A 20,322-nucleotide genomic window follows, 5' to 3' on the forward strand; every position below is an offset into this window, starting at 1 on the left:
GTGTCTGTGTCCTGTCTTAGAGCCGATCATAAATAATGCCGAGAAAAATAGCTTTGACCATTCTCAAAAGCACCTTTATTTTTCACTCTTAAGAGCTTGGAAGATTATATTTTTGATGCGTTAAGCTAGATTTTTTAAAAATTCAGCCGTAAGTATCAAGAGGAGTGTAGAAATTGTCTTGAGAGAGACTACTCAGGGCTTCACTTAGAAGTCAACCTTACATTCAAGAAATGTCAGAAAACCTGTGGTCACATTTAATGGTTACAATTCAACTCCAAGCTTAGAGTATTTGATGGATTTAGAATTGAAGAAAATCCTTTAGTCAATCTTCAGGTGAAATGATTAAGTGTCCTTCAGGTCAACAACCAAGGAAGGTAAGTCATTGTAAATCCAAACTTCCCAACACCAGATTTGCTTAAAAATTTTTTTTCCCACTTTGGTCTTTACATTACAGAGTCTCTAACTTAACTGTAGAACAGCTTAATCAACAACCTCAGTTTCCTAGTTCACTACTGGACGAGAGCAGGGTTACACTGATGCAGACGCAATGAATACTCAGACGCATCCTTCATCTTTTTAAGTGTTAGCCCCACTACACTACAGTGACTTAACAGCATCCATGTACTTCTCATTTAATATGTCGTTAGTTTTCTCTCTTATGTCTTAAACAGGGTTCACACACTTGAATGGAAAGATAAATAAAGGACCTGTACATACTCCATCTAACCAGGGAAGCCACAACTCAGTACTTCAGATACTTCAGATCTGACTCATCAAGATAAACCAGAATCCTGCAGTTTTATGCAAAACATCTCAACTTCTAAATGTTGTCTCTACTTCATTTTTAAAAGCACACGTCACATGCCAATTCAAACATTCTCATAACCCAAACAATTTTGCTAGTGTTTGTTTCCAGAGGGTTGGTGAGAATTGCTGATTAACCCCAATATAGTTTAGTTATGTCCAAGAAAGGGATGAGTTGGAATATTCCCGGGACTGGCAAAGAAGGTCTGGGGAAGACATTTCATCTTTTGTGGAAAAGACAGCATGGGATTTACACTGCCAAGTGGCATTTGGTTGAGTTGGGACCTCTGAGGATGGCTGGAAAATATATGGAAATGCCCCAACTCTAAACACCATGGAAGTCACAGTTAGGTACTCTTTGTGGCTACCATTCTGCATAAAATAAAGATGAAGCCTTCTTCTGAGAGTCTCCCCCATGCTCTGCAAGAATACTTATGGGTTTATCTTTACATAAGGCTGAATTTCCCTATTTTACTCACCCCTCATTCCTTACTTTATAAAATGTTCTGTAATGAAGAAAAGGCCTTCACAAAGCTTATCTCTTAGAAGTGTGAAAGAGCCAATTTTTTTCTGCCCAAGCAGCTCATAAAGTAACAGACAAACTGTCAGGAAAAATAGACTTCATCACGGTGAAAACCTCAGCTTGGCACCCATCTATCATAAAGCAATCTTCCAGAAATCTTGAAAACCTTCATTAAATTTCCTGTCTTCCTCCTGACAGTTATAAAATGTTAACAATATCACTCATGATGTAGGCATCTTCAGAAATTCTTTGTCCAACCCCTCCTCCCGCTGCCATCACCCATCCCCTTTTCTTTGCCAAAATCTATAGAAACATGAGACATAGCCATCTTCTTTACACACCCTCCTGGGGACTTGGCCCTTGCAGGAGGTTAGAGGAGGAAGCAGTGGTCATCTTGATGACACTGAGAAGGCTCTTTAGTTACAAGCTGCAAGGACAAAATGGCCCTGCCTCCAGATTCCTTCTCCAAATGGGACATCCATTTTGAAGCTCAAGGACATGACCCTTAACAAATAACTCCTGATACTTTTTTCTTTCCTTTTTCTCTTGTCAATCCACCAAGTTACAAGTCTTCATCTGCCCATGATCGTGAGTAGTGGGGACAGTGGGTCTCACATCTTCTCATGTGTATGAGTGATCTTTCTAGAGAGAAAATTCCCCTATGGACCTTGCTGGCCCAACTTTTCCAACTCTAGGGACCATCTTAGCAATATATCATACACCATCTCTCAGAAAAAGAAGATATAAGGGTCTTGCATTGGCGGCAACACCAAGGAGAAAAACCATAACGAGGTACAGAATTTACCAGAAATCAGAAGAAACCCAGCTTTGAAAGCCCAGCTTTGAAAGCACAAACTCATCTGTGAAAGGCACAGGTGGTGACAACAGCAAAAAAATCTTCGTGGAGGTTTCTTGACACATCTCTCAAGTGAGTGGGGCCCGACCATGCAAAGCCATCATCTCACCTGCAAAAGGAACTGGTGCATCTTTATCCAGGGCGACCAATGGTGGGTCCAAAATGACTGTGTCATTGTTCTCTGTTATGACTCCATGATACGAAGTCTCAATCCATGGTTTGTGCTTGTTCACTGGAAAACAATGGAAACAATAAATCAAAGACTGACTTTCAATATCATCATTTGAATAACTAATCCATAATACTATTATGAATTTGCTAAAATCCCATTATTTCTATTTCTAGATGCCTAGCATGTGTGTGTATGTGTGTTAGTCACTCAGTCACATTCAACTCTTTGCAACTATCCAACCCGTGGACTATAGCCTGCCAGGCTCCTATGTCCATGGAATTCTCCAGGCAAGAATACTGGAGTGGGTTGCCATTTTCTTCCCAGGGGATCTTCCCAACCCAGGGATCGAACCTGGATCTCCCACATTGCCGGCAGATTCTTTACCATCTGAGCCACCAGGGAAGCATGCAGATGCCTAGTGTAGATATTTTATTTTATTTTATTTTATTTTTTTCTTCTTTCTTAAATTTTTTTTCCCTCTAATTTTATTTTATTTTTAAACTTTACATAATTGTATTAGTTTTGCCAAATAGATATTTTAAATAATTGATCCAAAGCTTTATTTCTCAAATGCTACTATTCATAGATGTTTCAGAGTAAAAGCTTGTTATCAATCAACAAAATAGCAGATTACAACTGCATATGGGGATTTTTTTACCTCAACCTTATCTGATCCATCATTAGGAGTTATTACTGAACTTTCAGTTCAGTTCAGTCACTCAGTCATGTCCGATTCTTTGCGACCCCATGAATCGCAGCACGCCAGGCCTCCCTGTCCATCACAAACTCCCGGAGTTTACTCAGACTCAAGTTCATCGAGTCAGTGATGCTATCCAGCCATCTCATCCTCTGTCGTCCCCTTCTCCTCCTGCCCCCAATCCCTCCCAGCATCAGAGTATTTTCCAATGAGTCAACTCTTCATATGAGGTGGCCAAAGTACTGGAGTTTCAGCTTTAGCATCATTCCTTCCAAAGATATCCCAGGGCTGATCTCCTTCAGAATGGACTGGTGGATCTCCTTGCAGTCCAAGGGACTCTCAAGAGTCTTCTCCAACTGAACTTTATATTCATATATATGGATAAGTACCAAAATATGTGTGAAGATATAGCACACATTTGAATATTTTCTGATCAATGAAAGATTGAGTCTATCTAAATTGTCTAAATCACCTAGCATCTGAAGATGCTCTTCAATAATTTGACCAGCTGAATGATACACTATATAATATACAATTAATACACTTAAAATATGTTAGTAGTTGAGGTATATCCTCCCAGAACATTGTATTCTTAACCTCCAGTACCTTGGAATGTGGCCTTATTTGAAGACAGGGTCTTTATGGAGTTGGTGATGGATAGGGGGGCCTGGCATGCTGCGATTCATGGGGTTGCAAAGAGTCGGACACGATTGAGCGACTGAACTGAACTGAATCAAGTAAAGTGAGGTTATTAGAGTGGGCCCTAATCCAAAATGACTGGTGTCCTTATGAAAGGGGGAAATTTGCACACAGAGAGGGACAGACATACACAGAGGGAGATCACCATATGAAGACTGAAGCCGTGCTTCCACACCTGAGGAACTACCGAAAGCTATCAGGGAGACTTTCAGAGCAAGCATGGTCCTGCTGACAATCTGATTTCAGACTTCTGGCCTAGCAGTGTGAGAAAATAAATCCCTGAAACCTATCTCTGAAGGTTGAATCAAGCCCAGGGAAGAGAGCCTCTCTGCCTAGAACAGGTCTGAATGTGGCAGCGGGCTCATCCCTGCTCACACGTTGGCCTTCAAACCAGTACTTCATTATGGACTCTGGAAGAATTATAGCCACTCTGGGTTGTCCCCATGCTCGTCTGCTCTTTTATTAGCCATCAACACAAATGAAATGTAAATAATTTGCAACTGTTGGGAAAAATAATTAATCTTTTTTTTTTCCTTTAATTAAACCCAGGGGCCTATTCATTAGAAATGTGTACAAAAGATATGCCAGGAGCTCACCCAATGCTTCAGATTCACGTGCCACTCGGCTCAGTGGCAGACAACAGAATCTAGAGTCATAGTTGCTGGGTTTCCGCCCTGGCTTAGTCACTTGAGGGCTGATCCCCTGAAAGTCTGTTGGCCACTCAGAATCTCAACTCTCTCAGTTGTAAAATGGGGATGATGACGCCACCCATAGGGTTGTCATGCCATTCAGGTGTCCTGGGCTGGATACATAGCCCCTGACTTTTCATCACTCAGATTCACCCCTGCTCTTTGGGCAGTGACAATGTCTTCAGGAAAGGTGCTTTATAATTTTGAGAAGTTGACGCCTCTTCCTCATTAGTGAGGATTTTCCTCTCTATCACTACTACTGTTAGTTGAGTACCTACCACACATCAGGTAGTTAAGATACATTCTTTAGTCTTCCCAACAACCCCTCTAGATACCCCTTCATATCACTGTACAGGTGAGGACCTGAGTCTCAGAGGGGTTTAAACATTCCATTTTTAGAAAATAAGAAGGTTCATTGTCCTAAAATTTCTTCATTCCTCTACTACTTTCTAACTTCTTTCAGATCTATCTCAACTTCTGTTTTGTCAACATTGATAAACATTTGCATCTTGATGAGTAACCCAAATGAAATCTTTGTTTTGTGTATAGATCAAATCCTCAGGGTTGCAAATCAGTACTTAAAATTGACATTATTTTGATTATGAGGATACAGTTCATGGCTAATCCAAGTATTGGGCAAGGATTACTTTTCCTTCTTAGAGGTCCACCAGTTCAAGAACACCATTCCTTGTATCCAGACCAGTTGGATTCTTGATTCATTTATTCCATCAAATGGCTGAGTTGTCCTCCATTTTAATTTGCATCTTATTTGGAACCAGCCTCCTTTCTATATTTTTGGTGTTCTGAACTTAATGACTGTCTTTTTTTATTTTTGTCAAGTAATGAAACACAGAAATTCCTCCCCACATCCTGACAATATTATAGATTTTAATCTTTCCGTACATTACTTTTCCCTCATTTGTAAAATAGAGACACTTCATGGAATAGTGTGAAAAACTGCATGATCATTTAGTCAAATCTAGTACCCCTGGTACAACGAGGCATTTAAATACTCTCAAGTCCCCCTAGCTCATCTCATGCTCTGAGTGGCTGAGATGTACCTAACACTTCAGAGGTGTTTAGCTCAGTACTTACAATGTGCAAAAAGAGTCCAAACATTGGCAGTCAAATGGGGAAAAATGTCGCTGAAAAAAGCATTTGACAAAATTCAACATCCATTTATAACTAAAGCCACTGGCAAATAAAGAGTAGAAAGAAACTTACTCAGCTAAAGAATTTTTATAAAAACCTATAGCTAACATCATAATGATTAAAGAGTGAATGTTTACCCACTTGGTTTGGAAATGAAAAGGTTAAATTGTTTTTATTCTCAGAGAACATGCTTATCAGTGAAGCATATTCTATGGAATCTACAAACGTGCCACTAGAACTACTATATGAGTTTATGAAAGTCACAGGTTAGAAAGTTGACCTATAAAAATCAATTGTATTTCTATGTATTAGAAATAAACAGTTGGAAGTTTAAATTTAAAAATATGAATATTATAGCATCAAAAACACAAACATTTAGAAATAACTTTCACAAAATACTAAAAAACTTTCACAAAATACATGTAAGATCTGTATATTGAAAACACTAAGATATTTCTGAGAGAATTTAATGAAGACCTGGAGAGGTCTTAGTTGTAAGATAGGCAATGTTCACAATTTAGTAAACTTGATATAGTTAAGATGTAAACTTTGTCCTACTTGATCTGTAAGTGTCAGTGCAACCCAAGTCAAAATAAAACAGATAAGCAGCTAATCCTAAAATTTATATGGAAAAGACCTGATATAGTCAAAACAATTTTGAAAAGAAGAGCAATGTTAAAGGACTTAAACTACTTGATTTTAAAACTTCTTATAAAGCTACTTTAATCAAGACAGTGTGATACTAACATAAAGATAGACATATAGATCAAAAGAAAGACTGAAGAGTATAGAAACAGACATACATACATATGGTCAATTAACTTCTAACAAAGGTTCCAAGATAACTCAATGGGGGAGAAGATAATCCTTTCATTAAATGCTGCTTTGGATATCCATAAGCAAAAACAAAACAAAACAAAACCCTTCAATCCTACTTACCACACATCACACACAAAAAAGTGTCTCTAAATAGATCATGGTCTTAAATGTAGGAGTTAAAACTACAAAACCTTGAAAAAAAAAGTATAGGAAAAAACCCTGAGAGTCCTTAGGTTAGGCGAAGATTTATTAGAAGGGACAAAAGCAAGTATGAATTATAAAAGATAAAATTGATTCATTCAACTTTATAAAAGAAATAGGAGAAAACATTAAATAAGCACATCCCATAAAGGGCTTGTATCCAAAATTTAAAAAGAACTCATGCAAAACAAAGACAAATAATCTGCTTTCAAAGGGGCAAAAATTTGAACACACTTATCACCAGAACAAATACATAAACAGCAAATAAGAATGAGAAGAGATATTCAGCATTAATAGTTATCTGAGTACATAAGCTAAAGCCACTGTGGGATATCACCATGTCACTGCTGAATGGTTAAAATGAGACTGACAACACTAAGTTGTGATGAAGATGTAAAGCAATTGAAACTCACCCATTGCTGGTAAGAATGTAAAATAATAAAACCACTTCGAAAACAGTTTAGAAATTTCTTATAAAATGGCTCAGCAACTCCATTCCTAGTATTTGCCCAAGAGAAATGAAAACACAAATTACATAAAAACCCTTGCAGGTAAACTTTCATAGACTTTTTGTTCAGAATTGTGCCAAAGTGGAAACTAAAGTGGCCATCATCTAGCAAATGGATAAACAAATTGCAATATATCCATATAATGGACACCTACTCAGCAATGAAAAGAAATCAACAACTGATCCAGATGACAAAATAGGGGAATCTCCAAAGTATTTCACTGGTGAAATGAAAGAAGTCAGACACAAAAGACTACATGCTGTGTGATGCCATTCATATGACATTCAAGAAAATGCCAAAGTATTGGGACAGATAACAGATTGGTAACTGCTAGAGTCCGCTTGCCAAGGAGTACAAGGAACTTTCTGGGATGATGGAACTATTCTGTATCTCAATTGTGGTGATGGTTACACCTCTGTGTGCCTTGTTGAAACTTACCAATATGCATATTTAAAAAGAGTGAATTGTATTGTGTGTAAATTATACTTCAATAAATACGGGACAACAACAAAGGCCTTATTCTCAAGGGACTCTCAGAGTAGAAAAGGATCCATGAAACCAGGATAGTAAGAGATAGGTAGGAAGAGGAAAAGAAGAGTACTATGGAAAAAGAGAGGAGAAGCACTCATCCAACCATGGTAACCCAGAATTAACTCCTGGAGAAAGCAGATTTGAAGTCAAAAGCAGGAGGAATTAAGCAGGGATACAGGATATGGAGGGTCCCAAGCAAAAGAACATTGCATGGGCAAGGACTCAATAGTAAAGCACCTGTTACACCATGGGGAGTGGGTGGAGGGAGGAACACGAATAGTTACATTTGGTTGGAGACTATAGTTTGAGGGGCAAGGCCAACCAAGAGGCGGGACTGATGGATATCATCTACATCAACTAGGGATTACTGTCTTGCACACAATCATCCAAGAACTGCCTCCAAACTCTGTCTTCAAGCTACACTGGAGAACCATCTCTTTTCCAGAAAGAAGTAATAGATACCGACAATGGTGGCTTGGCCATAATTTCCTATTTAATCTCTTCCCTTCCCTGACAAATGTTTTGTTTTGTGTTTCAACAGACTGAGGCCAGTCAGCACATACTTTGCTCCATTTGGTTGTAACTTCAGAACTGACTTCTTATCAGTTCATAAGACAACATCCCTGTTGGCATTACAACTCCTCTCGAGGTTGAACCCTGTCCTTTCCACAACATTTCAGCCTCTGGAAAATGCCTGCATCTTTACATCAATATAGAGGAAACACCAGTGTGATATTTCTGCTCCATTTACACAGAAATTAGGTCTTGCCCCCCTCCCTCAACGTGCCTTTAACTAGAGCACAGATGCACCCTGAGAATACTCCTCGGCTCTTGTCTCTCTGCTTCCACCTCTGAAACACTGCATTAACACTCAATCTAAGCCCCAGCACCAAGTGGCTGATGATTCATCCTTTGAATCTTCCTATTTATACCCTACAGTTGACCCTCTGGCCATTGCCAGGCAACTTGAACCTCAGAACTACAATATTTTCTCCTGGGTAAAAGTGCATTGTAAGTAAAAACATACCATACTGCTTGCAAAATATTCCAGTGAGGTTACTACATCCTACTAAACAGGTCACTCTAATGACAGGCTGTTCTTTTGCTTGTTATGTCCAATTTTCCCTTCTCACTTCATCCCCTGGTAGAGCTGCCTAGATCAGGGAATCCGTGGGTGGAGTAGGCTGGGCCAATTAATTGGATCTTTAAACTTTCATTTAAGAGGCTGAGAAACTATAATGTGTTTGGTAATGGGTACTTGAGGTGAAAGTTCATAAGGAGTTGGGGCTGGTGTTCATGTAGTGATCACCCAACCCAACATTTAGAAGGAGCTGGAAAGCTATTAAAATCCAAGAAAGCTAATCAGCCAGGAGACAGAGGATCTGGGAGCCAACATACAGAGAAGAGAAGCACCCCAAGAGGCTGGTGGGAACATACAGGCTGCTCCCCACTCCTGTTCTCCAGTCCAGGTCCTGCTCATCACACCTTCACTAACTTGCCAGCCTGCTTGCTGCAGGGTGTCTGAGGCTGCCATGTGAAGCCTGTCAGTAATTCTTCCCCCAACCATAATTTTTGAAAATTTGTACTAGTTTGAGTGGGTGTCCGTTCTTACAATAAAATGCTTCCTAACTACAATAAATGTCATAGCATTTCAAAAAGTATTTTTATTCCTTGCTTGGGAGTGAGGGTGGGATAGGATCTCTGTCTCGGTGGAGGTAAGCCTGCCTAAGGGCAAATCTGGTCCTGTGCTTCCCTGCCTTGGGTCCATCAGCAGTTCTCCTAACCACAAGATCACGGAAGCCACCCAAAGACTCTGGCTCCCTCCATGACCCATGGCTTTGCCCTCATGGTGTTGACTACCCCTCTCCTCATACTCCTTTCTTCCTGCCTCCTGTCTGTTCAACCTCCCAGATGCCCCACCTCCTCCAATGGCCTTCCTCTGAACCCTTCATCCTCCTGCACTGCCTGCTCTCAGGTTATAGGACTGCTGCATTGCCATTAACTGGTTCCTTGCCTCTCCTTCCCCCAATTCATGGAGAGGGAGTATCCTAGTCACAGTGATGTCCACAGGTCCTGGCACAATGCCCAGCACCTTGACAAATGAAGTCAGCGTTCATTTGCTTTCCCAGCACCTCCAACGCCTAAAGCAATTAGCAGCACTTCAGTTCCAATGAGCAGGTATTCTGACATCACCCAAATAGAAAGAGGGTGTGTCTCTCAAAACAGGGTGGCATTTGCCATCACTTAATTAGTGGCAATATATATCTCTTGCTAGAGGTACCAATTAGAGAGTTTTAAATGCAAATCCCATATGTGTGACTCACACATGGAAAGATTCACAAAAGATGAATCTTAAGTTACACTGTTTTAATTGGGTTGAAAAAGTGAGGAAGAGACGGTTGAGTCATTAATCCTTATCTACTTGATGGCTGCAATCAGTGTGAGTGGACCAGCGCTTTCCTTCCCTTCCTCTCTCCTTTTGATAGGGACAGAGTAAAGGGACAAAGCAGATCATTCTACAGTTAATCTCATTAGAAGACCTAAGTAGGAAAAAAAATAGTATGGGAAACCCCTGTACGTTAATGATTATTCAAGAAAGCAGGTTTACTTAACCACAAAACCAAGCAGGCTTGCTTAGCAACAAAACTCTGCAATAGAAGCAAGAGACAGGCCCCAAATAGTAAAATAATGGTGGCAGGAGACCCACATCCTGCCCAGGAAGGTACGTTAATGACCCCTAGGATATGCTCTCTGCACACATAAAAAACAATAATTTATGGAAAGGCGACATCTCAAAGTCAAAGACCCTCACTGTACTGAGACCTGAAATAATTTTTCCACAGTGCCATGACAGTCCTGGCTGGATCATGGATCAGGGACAAAACAACTCCTTTATCCAACCTGGGAGAGGAGCTGATGATGGAAGCATGACATCTACTCAAGAATGAGGAAGAAGGTGGTTTCTTCCCTCTCCCCACTCTTCCTTTGATCATAAAACGGTAGCCCATTAAGTTCTCAGGGCATGGCATCGCTCACCTACCTGTAAGCCTCACAAGCCTCCTATTCTAATAAATCACTTCTTATCTATCATCTTGACTCTCACTGAACTCTTTCTGTGCTGAGACATAAAGGGCTGGAGCTCCTCATAGTCCCCCTACCCCTGAAAATGCCATCTGATGGTTTCACTTTCCTTCTGTCCATCTTTCCATACATGTATCCACCATTCCTATTTTTTCTTTCTTTCCGTCTGTCATTTGCTATCCATAAATACTCAATTGTTTAGTGTGTGGGTTATCTCAAAGTCATGAACTAAATTGCCCCAGCCTGAGGATGACCCATATACCACTATTCCAGTGCATACTGGCATGTGGATCAGGAGAGAGGCTAGCAAGCTCTGTGTGTGTACAGGAGAATTGTAGAATCTCACAAAAGTGAGATTTTTCAGTTGTCTCTAAAGAAGCCATCCAAATAAAGCCAATTACCCAAAGCTTGCCCTAAGACAGATCTTGAGATTGGGTTCAAGGGGTTCTGGGCTTAATGCCATGGTCCTGACACTATGTAACCAATAGATTATCTTAGTCAATTCTTTCAATCTATCTAGACCTCTGCTTGCCCTCCTTTATAAAATGGAGGTAATACCAATCTCACAGGGTTATTGGGAATGTTGACTAAAAACTTATTCACAACTTAAAAGTTCAGAATTATGTTTTATTTTGCAGGAATTTTTAGGACATCAAGCCCAGGAGGCAGCATCTCAAGTAACCCTGAAAGGGACTTCCCTCGTGGTCCAGTGGTTAAGACTCTGCACTTCCAATGTAAGGGACAAGGGTTCAACTCCTGGTTGGGGAACTAAGATCTCACATGCTATGTGGTGTAGCCAAAAAAATAAAAATGCTATCCAGTCAAGTCACCCTGAGAGAATTGCTCCTAGGAGGCAAGGGGGAAAGCCAGGAAACATAGGAGCTTTGCAACAAAAGGCAGGTAGTCAGAGCATCAGAAGATTACTCTCAATTAAAGATAATTAATTAAACCACATATCTCAAGTTAAGGAATTTAGTGCTCTTCTATGTATAGAAGAGTGCAAGATCTAGACTCACTGACATCACTCCTTTGATATGCACCTCAGCTATCTGGGGCCAGTGCCCTGTGCTTTCTCATCCTGAGTTTCCCCAGGGAGCAAGCACCTTAGGGAGGTGGCTACAGTCTGATAGCCACTAGATGGCAGGTACTCTCCCTCCTGAGCTTCCTTAGAGCTTTCTGGCTCAAGTTGGAGGGCTGCAATCGCTGATGACTATGACATCCTTTGTTTACTGATATGGCAGGCAATATTCCATTTATCAGGAGGAAGATAAAACAAGGTGTCAGATCAGAGCTGACTCAGTGGAGATGAGCATCTTACATGTCCCCAGCAGAGGCCCTTTTGATTCTGAATCTCAATACCCACAGCCTGTCAAGACCCACATGGGACCCAGCATGCCCCCAAAAAGGGGGAAACAGTGTCAGACTTTATTTTTGGGGGCTCCAAAATCACTGCAGATGGTGACTGCAGCCATGAAATTAAAAGGCGCTTACTCCTTGGAAGAAAAGTTATGACCAACCTAGATAGCATATTGAAAAGCAGAGACATTACTTTGCCAACAAAGATCCATCTAGTCAAGGCTATGGTTTTTCCTGTGGTCATGTATGGATGTGAGAGTTGGATTGTGAAGAAAGCTGAGCACTGAAGAATTGATGCTTTTGAACTGTGGTGTTGGAGAAGACTCTTGAGAGTCCCTTGGACTGCAAGGAGATCCAACCAGTCCATTCTAAAGGAGATCAGCCCTGGGATTTCTTTGGAAGGAATGATGCTAAAGCTGAAACTCCAGTCCTTTGGCCACCTCATCTGAAGAGTTGACTCATTGGAAAAGACTGATGCTGGGAGGGATTGGGGGCAGGAGGAGAAGGGGACGACAGAGGATGAGATGGCTGGATGGCATCACTGACTCAATGGACGTGAGTCTGAGTGAACTCTAGGAGTTGGTGATGGACAGGGAGGCCTGGTGTGCTGCGATTCATGGGGTCGAAAAGAGTCAGACACAACTGAGCAACTGAACTAAACTGAACTGAATAAACACTTTACTTGTTTCACTGATATCCATCTTCATGAGAATTCTTTTCTGCAAAACTGAAGGGCCAAGGCCTTTTCACTGACCTCTGGTCTAATGGCTAAGATTTGGTGCCCTCATCACTTCAACCTGACCTCAGTCTCTACCTGAGAACCAAAACCCTGCTTCAAGCCGCTGCAGGCTGAGGCTACCCGAGATCAAGAAGATGGGGGGAAGAGACTGTGAAAGTTTAATGTTCCCATCAATTGCTAGAGCCAACTGGATTTTCCACACAAAATGTCTTACCTACTGAACAACATTATCAGACTGAAGTGTGCACTAAATTGTTATATCTATAATTCCCCAAGATTGTTATTACTTCAATATCTCATCCTTCACTGCATTTTAGCATCTCTAACCCCTAAAACTAGCCTGTAACTTACTTTAGAATTGGTGCTACTAAATATGTGTCTACAACTCTTTCTGTAATAGCCATTGTTCAACCACAACCACCATGTAACCAATTAGGAATGGCCATTCTGGAGGGCCTACTATGTGCCAGACTTTATAGTTGTGATCTCATTAAATCCTTCCAACTGCGCCTGTGAGGGCTGCAAGGACACCATTTCATAGATGATGTTATGGAGGCTCAGGAAGCTTCAGGAAATCATACAAGGCCATGGTCTCTAATGGAAGAACTGAGGTTCCCATTCCTTGGGTCATTCCTCTTCCAACCAGAGGTCAAGGCAGCAGCACATATTTGTTTCCATTCCAACCCTGGGGGTTGAGTCTTGGACCAAGTGCTCTGAGTGGACACAGAGTTCTCCAGAATAGAGTTCTCTAGAACAGCCAGAGTTCTCCAGAGACATAGAACCAGTGGGAGACGGAGAGACAGAGATAGATAAAGAGGTAGAGTATACACATACATATACAGATATATGCACATGTGCATATATATATGCATGTATGTATGTATATGAAAGTGAAGTGAAAGTGAACGTTGCTCAGTCATGTCTCTTTGTGACCCAATGGATTATATAGTTCATTGAATTCTCTGGGCCAGAATACTGGAGTGGGTAGCCTTTCCCTTCTCCAGGGGATCTTTCCAACACAGGGATCAAACCCACGTTTCCTGGATTGCGGGCAGATTCTTTACCAGCTGAGCCACAAGGGAAGCCTATGTATGTATATATATAAATATATACATATAAAGGAATTGGCTCACAAAATTGTGGGAACTGGAAAGTCTGAAATCCATGAGGTAGGCCTGCAGGCTGGAAGGAGTTAATGCTAGTCTTGAGGAAGTCTTGGGCTTCCCTGGTGGCTCAGATGGTAAAGAATCTGCCTGTAGTATAGGAGACCTGGGTTCAATCCCTGGGTTGGGAAGATCCTCTGGAGAAGGAAACAGCTACCCACTCCAGTATTCTTTCCTGGAGAATTCCATGGACAGAGGAGCCTGGCAAGCTACAGTCCGTGGGTCCCAAAGAATTGGACATGATTGAGCAACTAACACATGCGTGCACACACACACACACACACTTGAGGCAGAATGCTCTTAAAGCCTTTCATCTGATTGGATGAGGCCCACCCACATTATTGAGGATCATCTCCTCTACTTAAAATCAACTGCCTGGAGACATTAACCACATCTCTAAAATGCCTTCACAGCAACACCTACATGAGTGTTTCATTGAATAACCAGGTATTATCACCCAGCCAAATGGAAACATAAAACAACCATCATACTCACTGAAGAAGCTTTTAAAATGTTATATTCAAAATGAGTGAGAAGATTGGATGCAGCAGTGCAAATTCCTTTTAACCTCAGATAGAAACACAAAATTCTTGTTTCTATACTGGCAAACTAATAAAAAAAAAAAACAACCTTTGTGGCTTTTGCTATCAACTTCGTTCTAGAGGGTAGCCAATGTGTGATACATTTTTATTGCAAATTCCATTTCATGCCTTTGATCCCAAGATGTTCAGAACAATGAATGGCAATTATCTGGTTTACAGTATATTCACTGCAAAATGCTCACCTGCTTCTCAGTGCTTCTGAAAGAAAGCACTGGCAGGTCAATTTCACTTCTTATTTATGTGGATTGTTATCTGCATTTCTCTAGCTCTGGCTTCTTCCCAGGAAGTTGTGAAATACCAGAGGTAGAGGATAGGCAAGAAAAGCCTCCTTTCCATCACCACCAAACACACAATCACCATAAAGCCACAAGCCAAATGCCCTAGGTCACTCTCAGGATCAGCCCTGAGTATCAAGGTATCAGACAACGTGGTCTATTTGCATTCAAATTTAATTATCTGCTCAGCTCAGGCACCACTGACTCAAGAAAGCATTTTTGACTTCCTGTTCCTCTCCAACCTGAAAAACACCACCAAACTGAATTAGCTCTCTCCTTGTCCTCCCACAGCCCCCGGCCTATCCCTGGCATAACAACGACTAAACCAGGCTGTAAATACCATTTTGTGTCTTTCCACTACCATATGGTAAGGAAAGATGCCTGTATCTCTAACCCTAATACATCAGTTCTCGAAGGATAGCCCAGGAACCCTGAGGGGTCCCTGAGACTCTTTGAGATTCACAAGGTCAAACCTATTTTCATGCAGTACTAAGATACTATTTGCTGTCTTTTCTTTCACTCTCTCTGCAGTTTTCCAGAGGCTATATAAGAAGTACCATAACAGATTAAATCCAGAAACAGATATGAGAATTTAGCTGTCTTCTAAAAAGCCAGACATTTGTAAAAATGTAAAACAATGGTACACTCCTCATTATTTTAAAATTTTGGATAATGTCATTCTTTTTTAATAAAAAGTATGCCATTTTCATCGACATGTGATAGGTTTTTAAATTATTTTAACTGAATTAATAGATATATATGTTAAATTTTATTACCTCTAATTACTAATGAAATAAATAGTAATAGGTGTGATCCACAAAAACTAAAGCTCAGGGGCTGTTAATGATATTTAAGAATGTTAAAGTGGAGGCTTCCCTGGGTGGTCCAGTGGTTAAGAATCTGCTTTCCAATGCAGGGGACACTGGTTTGATCCCTGGTGGTGGAACCAAGATCCCACACGCCACAGGGCAACTAAGTCAGCACACCCCAACTAGAGAAAGCCCATGTGCTGCAGTGAGGACTCAGTGCAGTCTAAATTAAAAATAAATAAATAAAAATAATGTTGCAGTGTTCTGAGACCAAAGAGTTGGCTGTGAGACCTGGCAGTGGATTTAAAACATAGAACCTACTACTCATATAAGAATAAAAGGTGTGAGCAGAGGAACTGAGGGGAGAGAGAACAAAGAGACAAAGTTGAAGGAAGGAAGAAAGAATACCTAAAGTTGTCAAGGACACAGTCACATAATCAATTCTTAGATTCAAATTAGTTAGGTGAAAGTCCATTAACATGGTGACAAGATCAATCTTTTCTCTGGTTCTGAAAGACAAGCAACGGGTTGACTCAGCAGTTTGCACACCAGTTGTTGCAATGCAATGGAGGTAACAGAGCCTCTGATTTTTCTGGAAAAAAGAAAGAGGAGCATCCTCTCTTGCTGTATGAACTTGAGCACATGCTGTCAAGAGAATAACTGTCTGAAATTACAATCTTTATATCATTTGCAACATGGTTGGAGAAACTGCCATAAAAAGAAACAAACTTCATAAATCATTCCTGCAAAAGGCATCAAAGGTTAAACGCATCACGATGAATTTCTGAAATAAATCTGGACTCTGAATTTTCAGAGAGCTGGGGAGGCAATCATTGTACCTCAATAGAGAAATCATGATCTCAGCAATTTTAGAGGGTAACTCCACTACTAAGGTATCAATTTCCCCTGGAGGTAAGTAGAACAGGTCTTTGGCAACTGGAAGAGTCTCTCAATGTTTAAGGCACCCTTCTCAAAAGAAATCTAAGGGATTTCTGATCTGATGATTTCCAAAGACCCTGAGGACCTGATATATGGCAGGTACTCAACAAATGTAATTAAAAGATCAATGAATGAATATGCTCTTAGTGTCAATTATCTGCACAAAGACCCACATAGCACTCTACATGGAACCACTATTCCCTCACAATTATAAATTTTCTTAACCAAGATTTCTAGTTTCAACATATTTACTTCTGAATATGAACAATTTACTTCTTTGATGAACAATGCATAAAAATAGGGGAAAACAACAGAAAGGGAAAGACGGGAGATTTCTTTAGGAAAATTGGAAATATCAAGGGAACATTTCACCAAAAGATGGGCACAATAAAGGACAGAAATGGTAGAAACCTAGCAGACATAGACGAGATCAAGACGAGATAGAGAGAATACACAGAAGAACTGTACAGAAAAGATCTTAATGAAATCGATAACCATGGTGATGTGGTTAGTCACCCTGAGCCAGACATTCTGGAGTGTGACGTCAAGTGGGCCTTAAGAAACACTGCTATTAATAAAGCTAGTGGATGCAATGGAATTCCAGTAGAGCTATTCAAAACTCTAAAAGCTGATGCTATCAAAGTGTTGCATTCAATATGTCAGCAAATCTAGAAGACCCAGCCATGACCACAGGACTGGCAAAGGTCAATCCTCATCCAAAGAATGTTCAAACCAAACATTCAAAAACCAGAACAATTGCACTAGTCTCTCATACTAGTAAGGTCATGGTTACACTCTTGCATGCTAGGCTTCAGTATTACCTGAACCAAGAACTTCTACACGTACAAGCTGGGTTTAGAAAAGGCAGAGGAACCAGAGATCAAATTGCCAACATTTGCTGGATCATAGAGAAAGCAAGGGAATTCCAGGAAAACATCTACCTCTGTTTCATTGACTATGCTAAAGCCTTTGACTGTGTGGATAGTAACAAACTCTGGAAATCTCTTAAAGAGACGGGAATATCAGACCATCTTACTTTTCTCCTGAGAAACCTGTATGTGGGTCAAGAAGCAACAGTAGAATCCTGTATGGAACAACTGATTGGTTTAGGATTGAGAAAGGAGTACGGCAGGGCTGTCTGCTGTCTGCTGCCTTGTTTAACCTATATGCTGAGCACATCATGAGAAATGCCGGGCTGGGTCTGTTACAAGCCGGATCAAGATAGGTGGGAGAAATATCAACAATTTCAGATATGCGGATGATACCACCCTAATGGCAGAAAGTGGAGAAGAACTAAAGAACTTCTTGATGAGGGTGAAGAAGGAGAGTGAAAAAGCTGGGTTAAAACTATTTAAAAAGCTAAGATCATGGCATCCAGCCCCATTACTTGATGGCAAATAGAGGGGGCAAAGGTAGGAGCAGTGGCAGATTTCCTCTTCTTGGGCTCTAAAATCACTGCACACAGTGATTGCAGCCATGAAATCAGAAGACGATTCATTCATGGCAGGAAAGCTATTGAAAACCTAGACAATGTGTTGAAAAGCAGAGACATCACTCTGCTGGCAAAGGTCTATATAGTCAAGGCTATGGTCTTCCCAGTGGTCATATATGGTTGTGAGAGCTGGACCATAAAGAAAGCAGGACACCAAAGAATTGATGCCTTCAAACTGTGGTGCTGCAGAAGACTCCTGAGAGTCCCCTGGACAGCAAGGAGATCAAACCAGTCAATCTGAAAAGAAATCAACTCTGAATACACATTGGAAGGGCTGATGCTGAAGCTGAAGCTCCAGTATTTTGATTACCTGATGTGAACAGTCGACTCCCTGGAGAAGTCCCTGATGCTTGGAAATATTGAGGGCAGAAGGAGAAGAAGGTATCAGAGGATTAGATGGCTGGATGGCATCACCGATGCAATGGACATGAACTTGGGCAAATTTCAGGAGATGGTGAGGGACAGGGAGACCTGGCGTGCTGCAGTCCATGGGGTCACAGAGTTCAACGTGACTGGGCAACTGAACAACAACAACTTCTGAATAACTTTGGTTGATCAAGAGAATGTTGGTTTCCACGTATACTGACATTACTTCTGGGGACAACTAAGCAAGGAAGAAATAAAGAAAAGAAAAGCAGATTGATGGACATGTAGATAAAGGACATTGGCAGAAGATAAACATCAGCCTAGAACAGTTCAGTATGGAAAGAGAATTCAGTGGAATTGAGAAAGGAAGTTCCCAGGAGGAACTCTGACTTATGAAATCTAATTGTCACAGAACATTTGGTGGGAAACAAGACACACATATCATCTGTAACAAAGCACATAAATGTATGAGCAATGAACTGATTTAGGGTTGGGAAAGTCTACAGGATTCTTCTGAGTACAGAATGATAAATGGAATTAATTGTGCAGAGTTCATTATACTGAATTTAAGATGGCTATTGATAGTGGATTATTTGCAGTGCTGCATATTAGTGAAAATGGAGAGATTTATTTTTAAAATTTACACATTAATTCCCAATATCATTTTCTCATATCCTTTTTTAAAAATAAGGATTGAATTCCTCAACAGTGATGCTTCCTCCCGTTGTTCATTTCCAAGAACTCAATCCACTTCACAAAGGGCATGGGCAAGCCCTCCTCTGCTGCCCTGCTGGCGTATGACCTTTGTCTCTTCTGAATTCAGCAAGGTGTGCTGATCCAGGCTCTCCAAGAAACAGATCCCAAGACCCAAGATGGGACTCAGTGTGCAAGAATTTTATACAGGAACATGTAGATTTGACCTTAGTGCAAATGAATTCCCAGTGCAGGAGAAAGGAAAGTAAAGGTCCAATGGAAGTGTCTCATACTGTCCTGCAGTCTGTGTGGGACTATACAAAGCCAAAGCCTTTGGGCTTCCTCCTCAAGCCAAAGTGGGCAGTGAGAGCAGACCCATGTCTCCCAGGACACTTGGTGTCCCCCAGTGGCCCCACACTCCATAGGAACAACTGATGGAAGATGTGGTCAGATACTCAATTCCTAGCCCCTGGTTTTGTGAGAAAGGAAGGGCAAGGATGTTCAGCCTCTGAATCTGTTACTTGCTCATGTCTTAAAGATGAGCCCCTTACCAGGTATAATTGACCCATTCAGATGTCCAGGAAGCCCTTCCCTCTGGTTGCCACTTGAAAACAGGAAACAACTTTTAATTTCTTCCCCAGACATGCTCCCCACCAAATGGGCACCATCTCGGAAAACGGCACCATTATAGATGCTCAAGCTAAAACCCCAGGAGGTGCCTTGAATCCTGCCTTTTCCTAACCAATAGTCCCTTCATATACACACAGAATCCATCAGCAGGTTCTGCCATTTCTACACCAACATATTACAATGTGGATGGAACCTCTCTTTCTTCTACCTGCCATGATCCTATCCCCAGCCAATACCATCCTTTGCCTGAGCCTCTGCAAGAACTCTCAACTTTATCTTTGTGTTTTCACTCTTCTCCCCTATAAACTCTTTTCCACAGAGCTTCTGGAGTGATGGTTTCAAACAGAAAACCTGATAATAAAGCAGGCCATGGCTATTTCTGCTGAGATCCTCTCAAAGCGGCCCATCATACTTGGAATAAAGTTCCAGTTTCCTCCCATGACCGATTAGGGCCAGCCCTGACTCATCTCCCATAACCTTTTCTCCCCCTCGATGCCCCACCCACAGTGGTTTCCTTTTTATTAC

The 20,322-nt window shown here is 41.1% G+C and overlaps 1 protein-coding gene across 2 annotated transcripts in view; it reads right to left on the minus strand.

Annotated features, from left to right (window-relative positions):
- The window catches only part of CLSTN2 (calsyntenin 2), a 735,088-nt gene that overhangs the window by 453,344 nt on the left and 261,422 nt on the right, over positions 1–20,322 (minus strand). For both annotated transcript variants that reach the window (XM_005201877.5, NM_001206757.2), the window contains exon 2: positions 2,293–2,415. In XM_005201877.5, coding sequence (XP_005201934.2) covers positions 2,293–2,415 — 123 coding nt within the window. The remainder of the gene's footprint in view (positions 1–2,292; positions 2,416–20,322) is intronic.

Source organism: Bos taurus, chromosome 1 (assembly GCF_002263795.3).
Source record: "Bos taurus isolate L1 Dominette 01449 registration number 42190680 breed Hereford chromosome 1, ARS-UCD2.0, whole genome shotgun sequence".
Taxonomy (NCBI): domain Eukaryota; kingdom Metazoa; phylum Chordata; class Mammalia; order Artiodactyla; family Bovidae; genus Bos; species Bos taurus.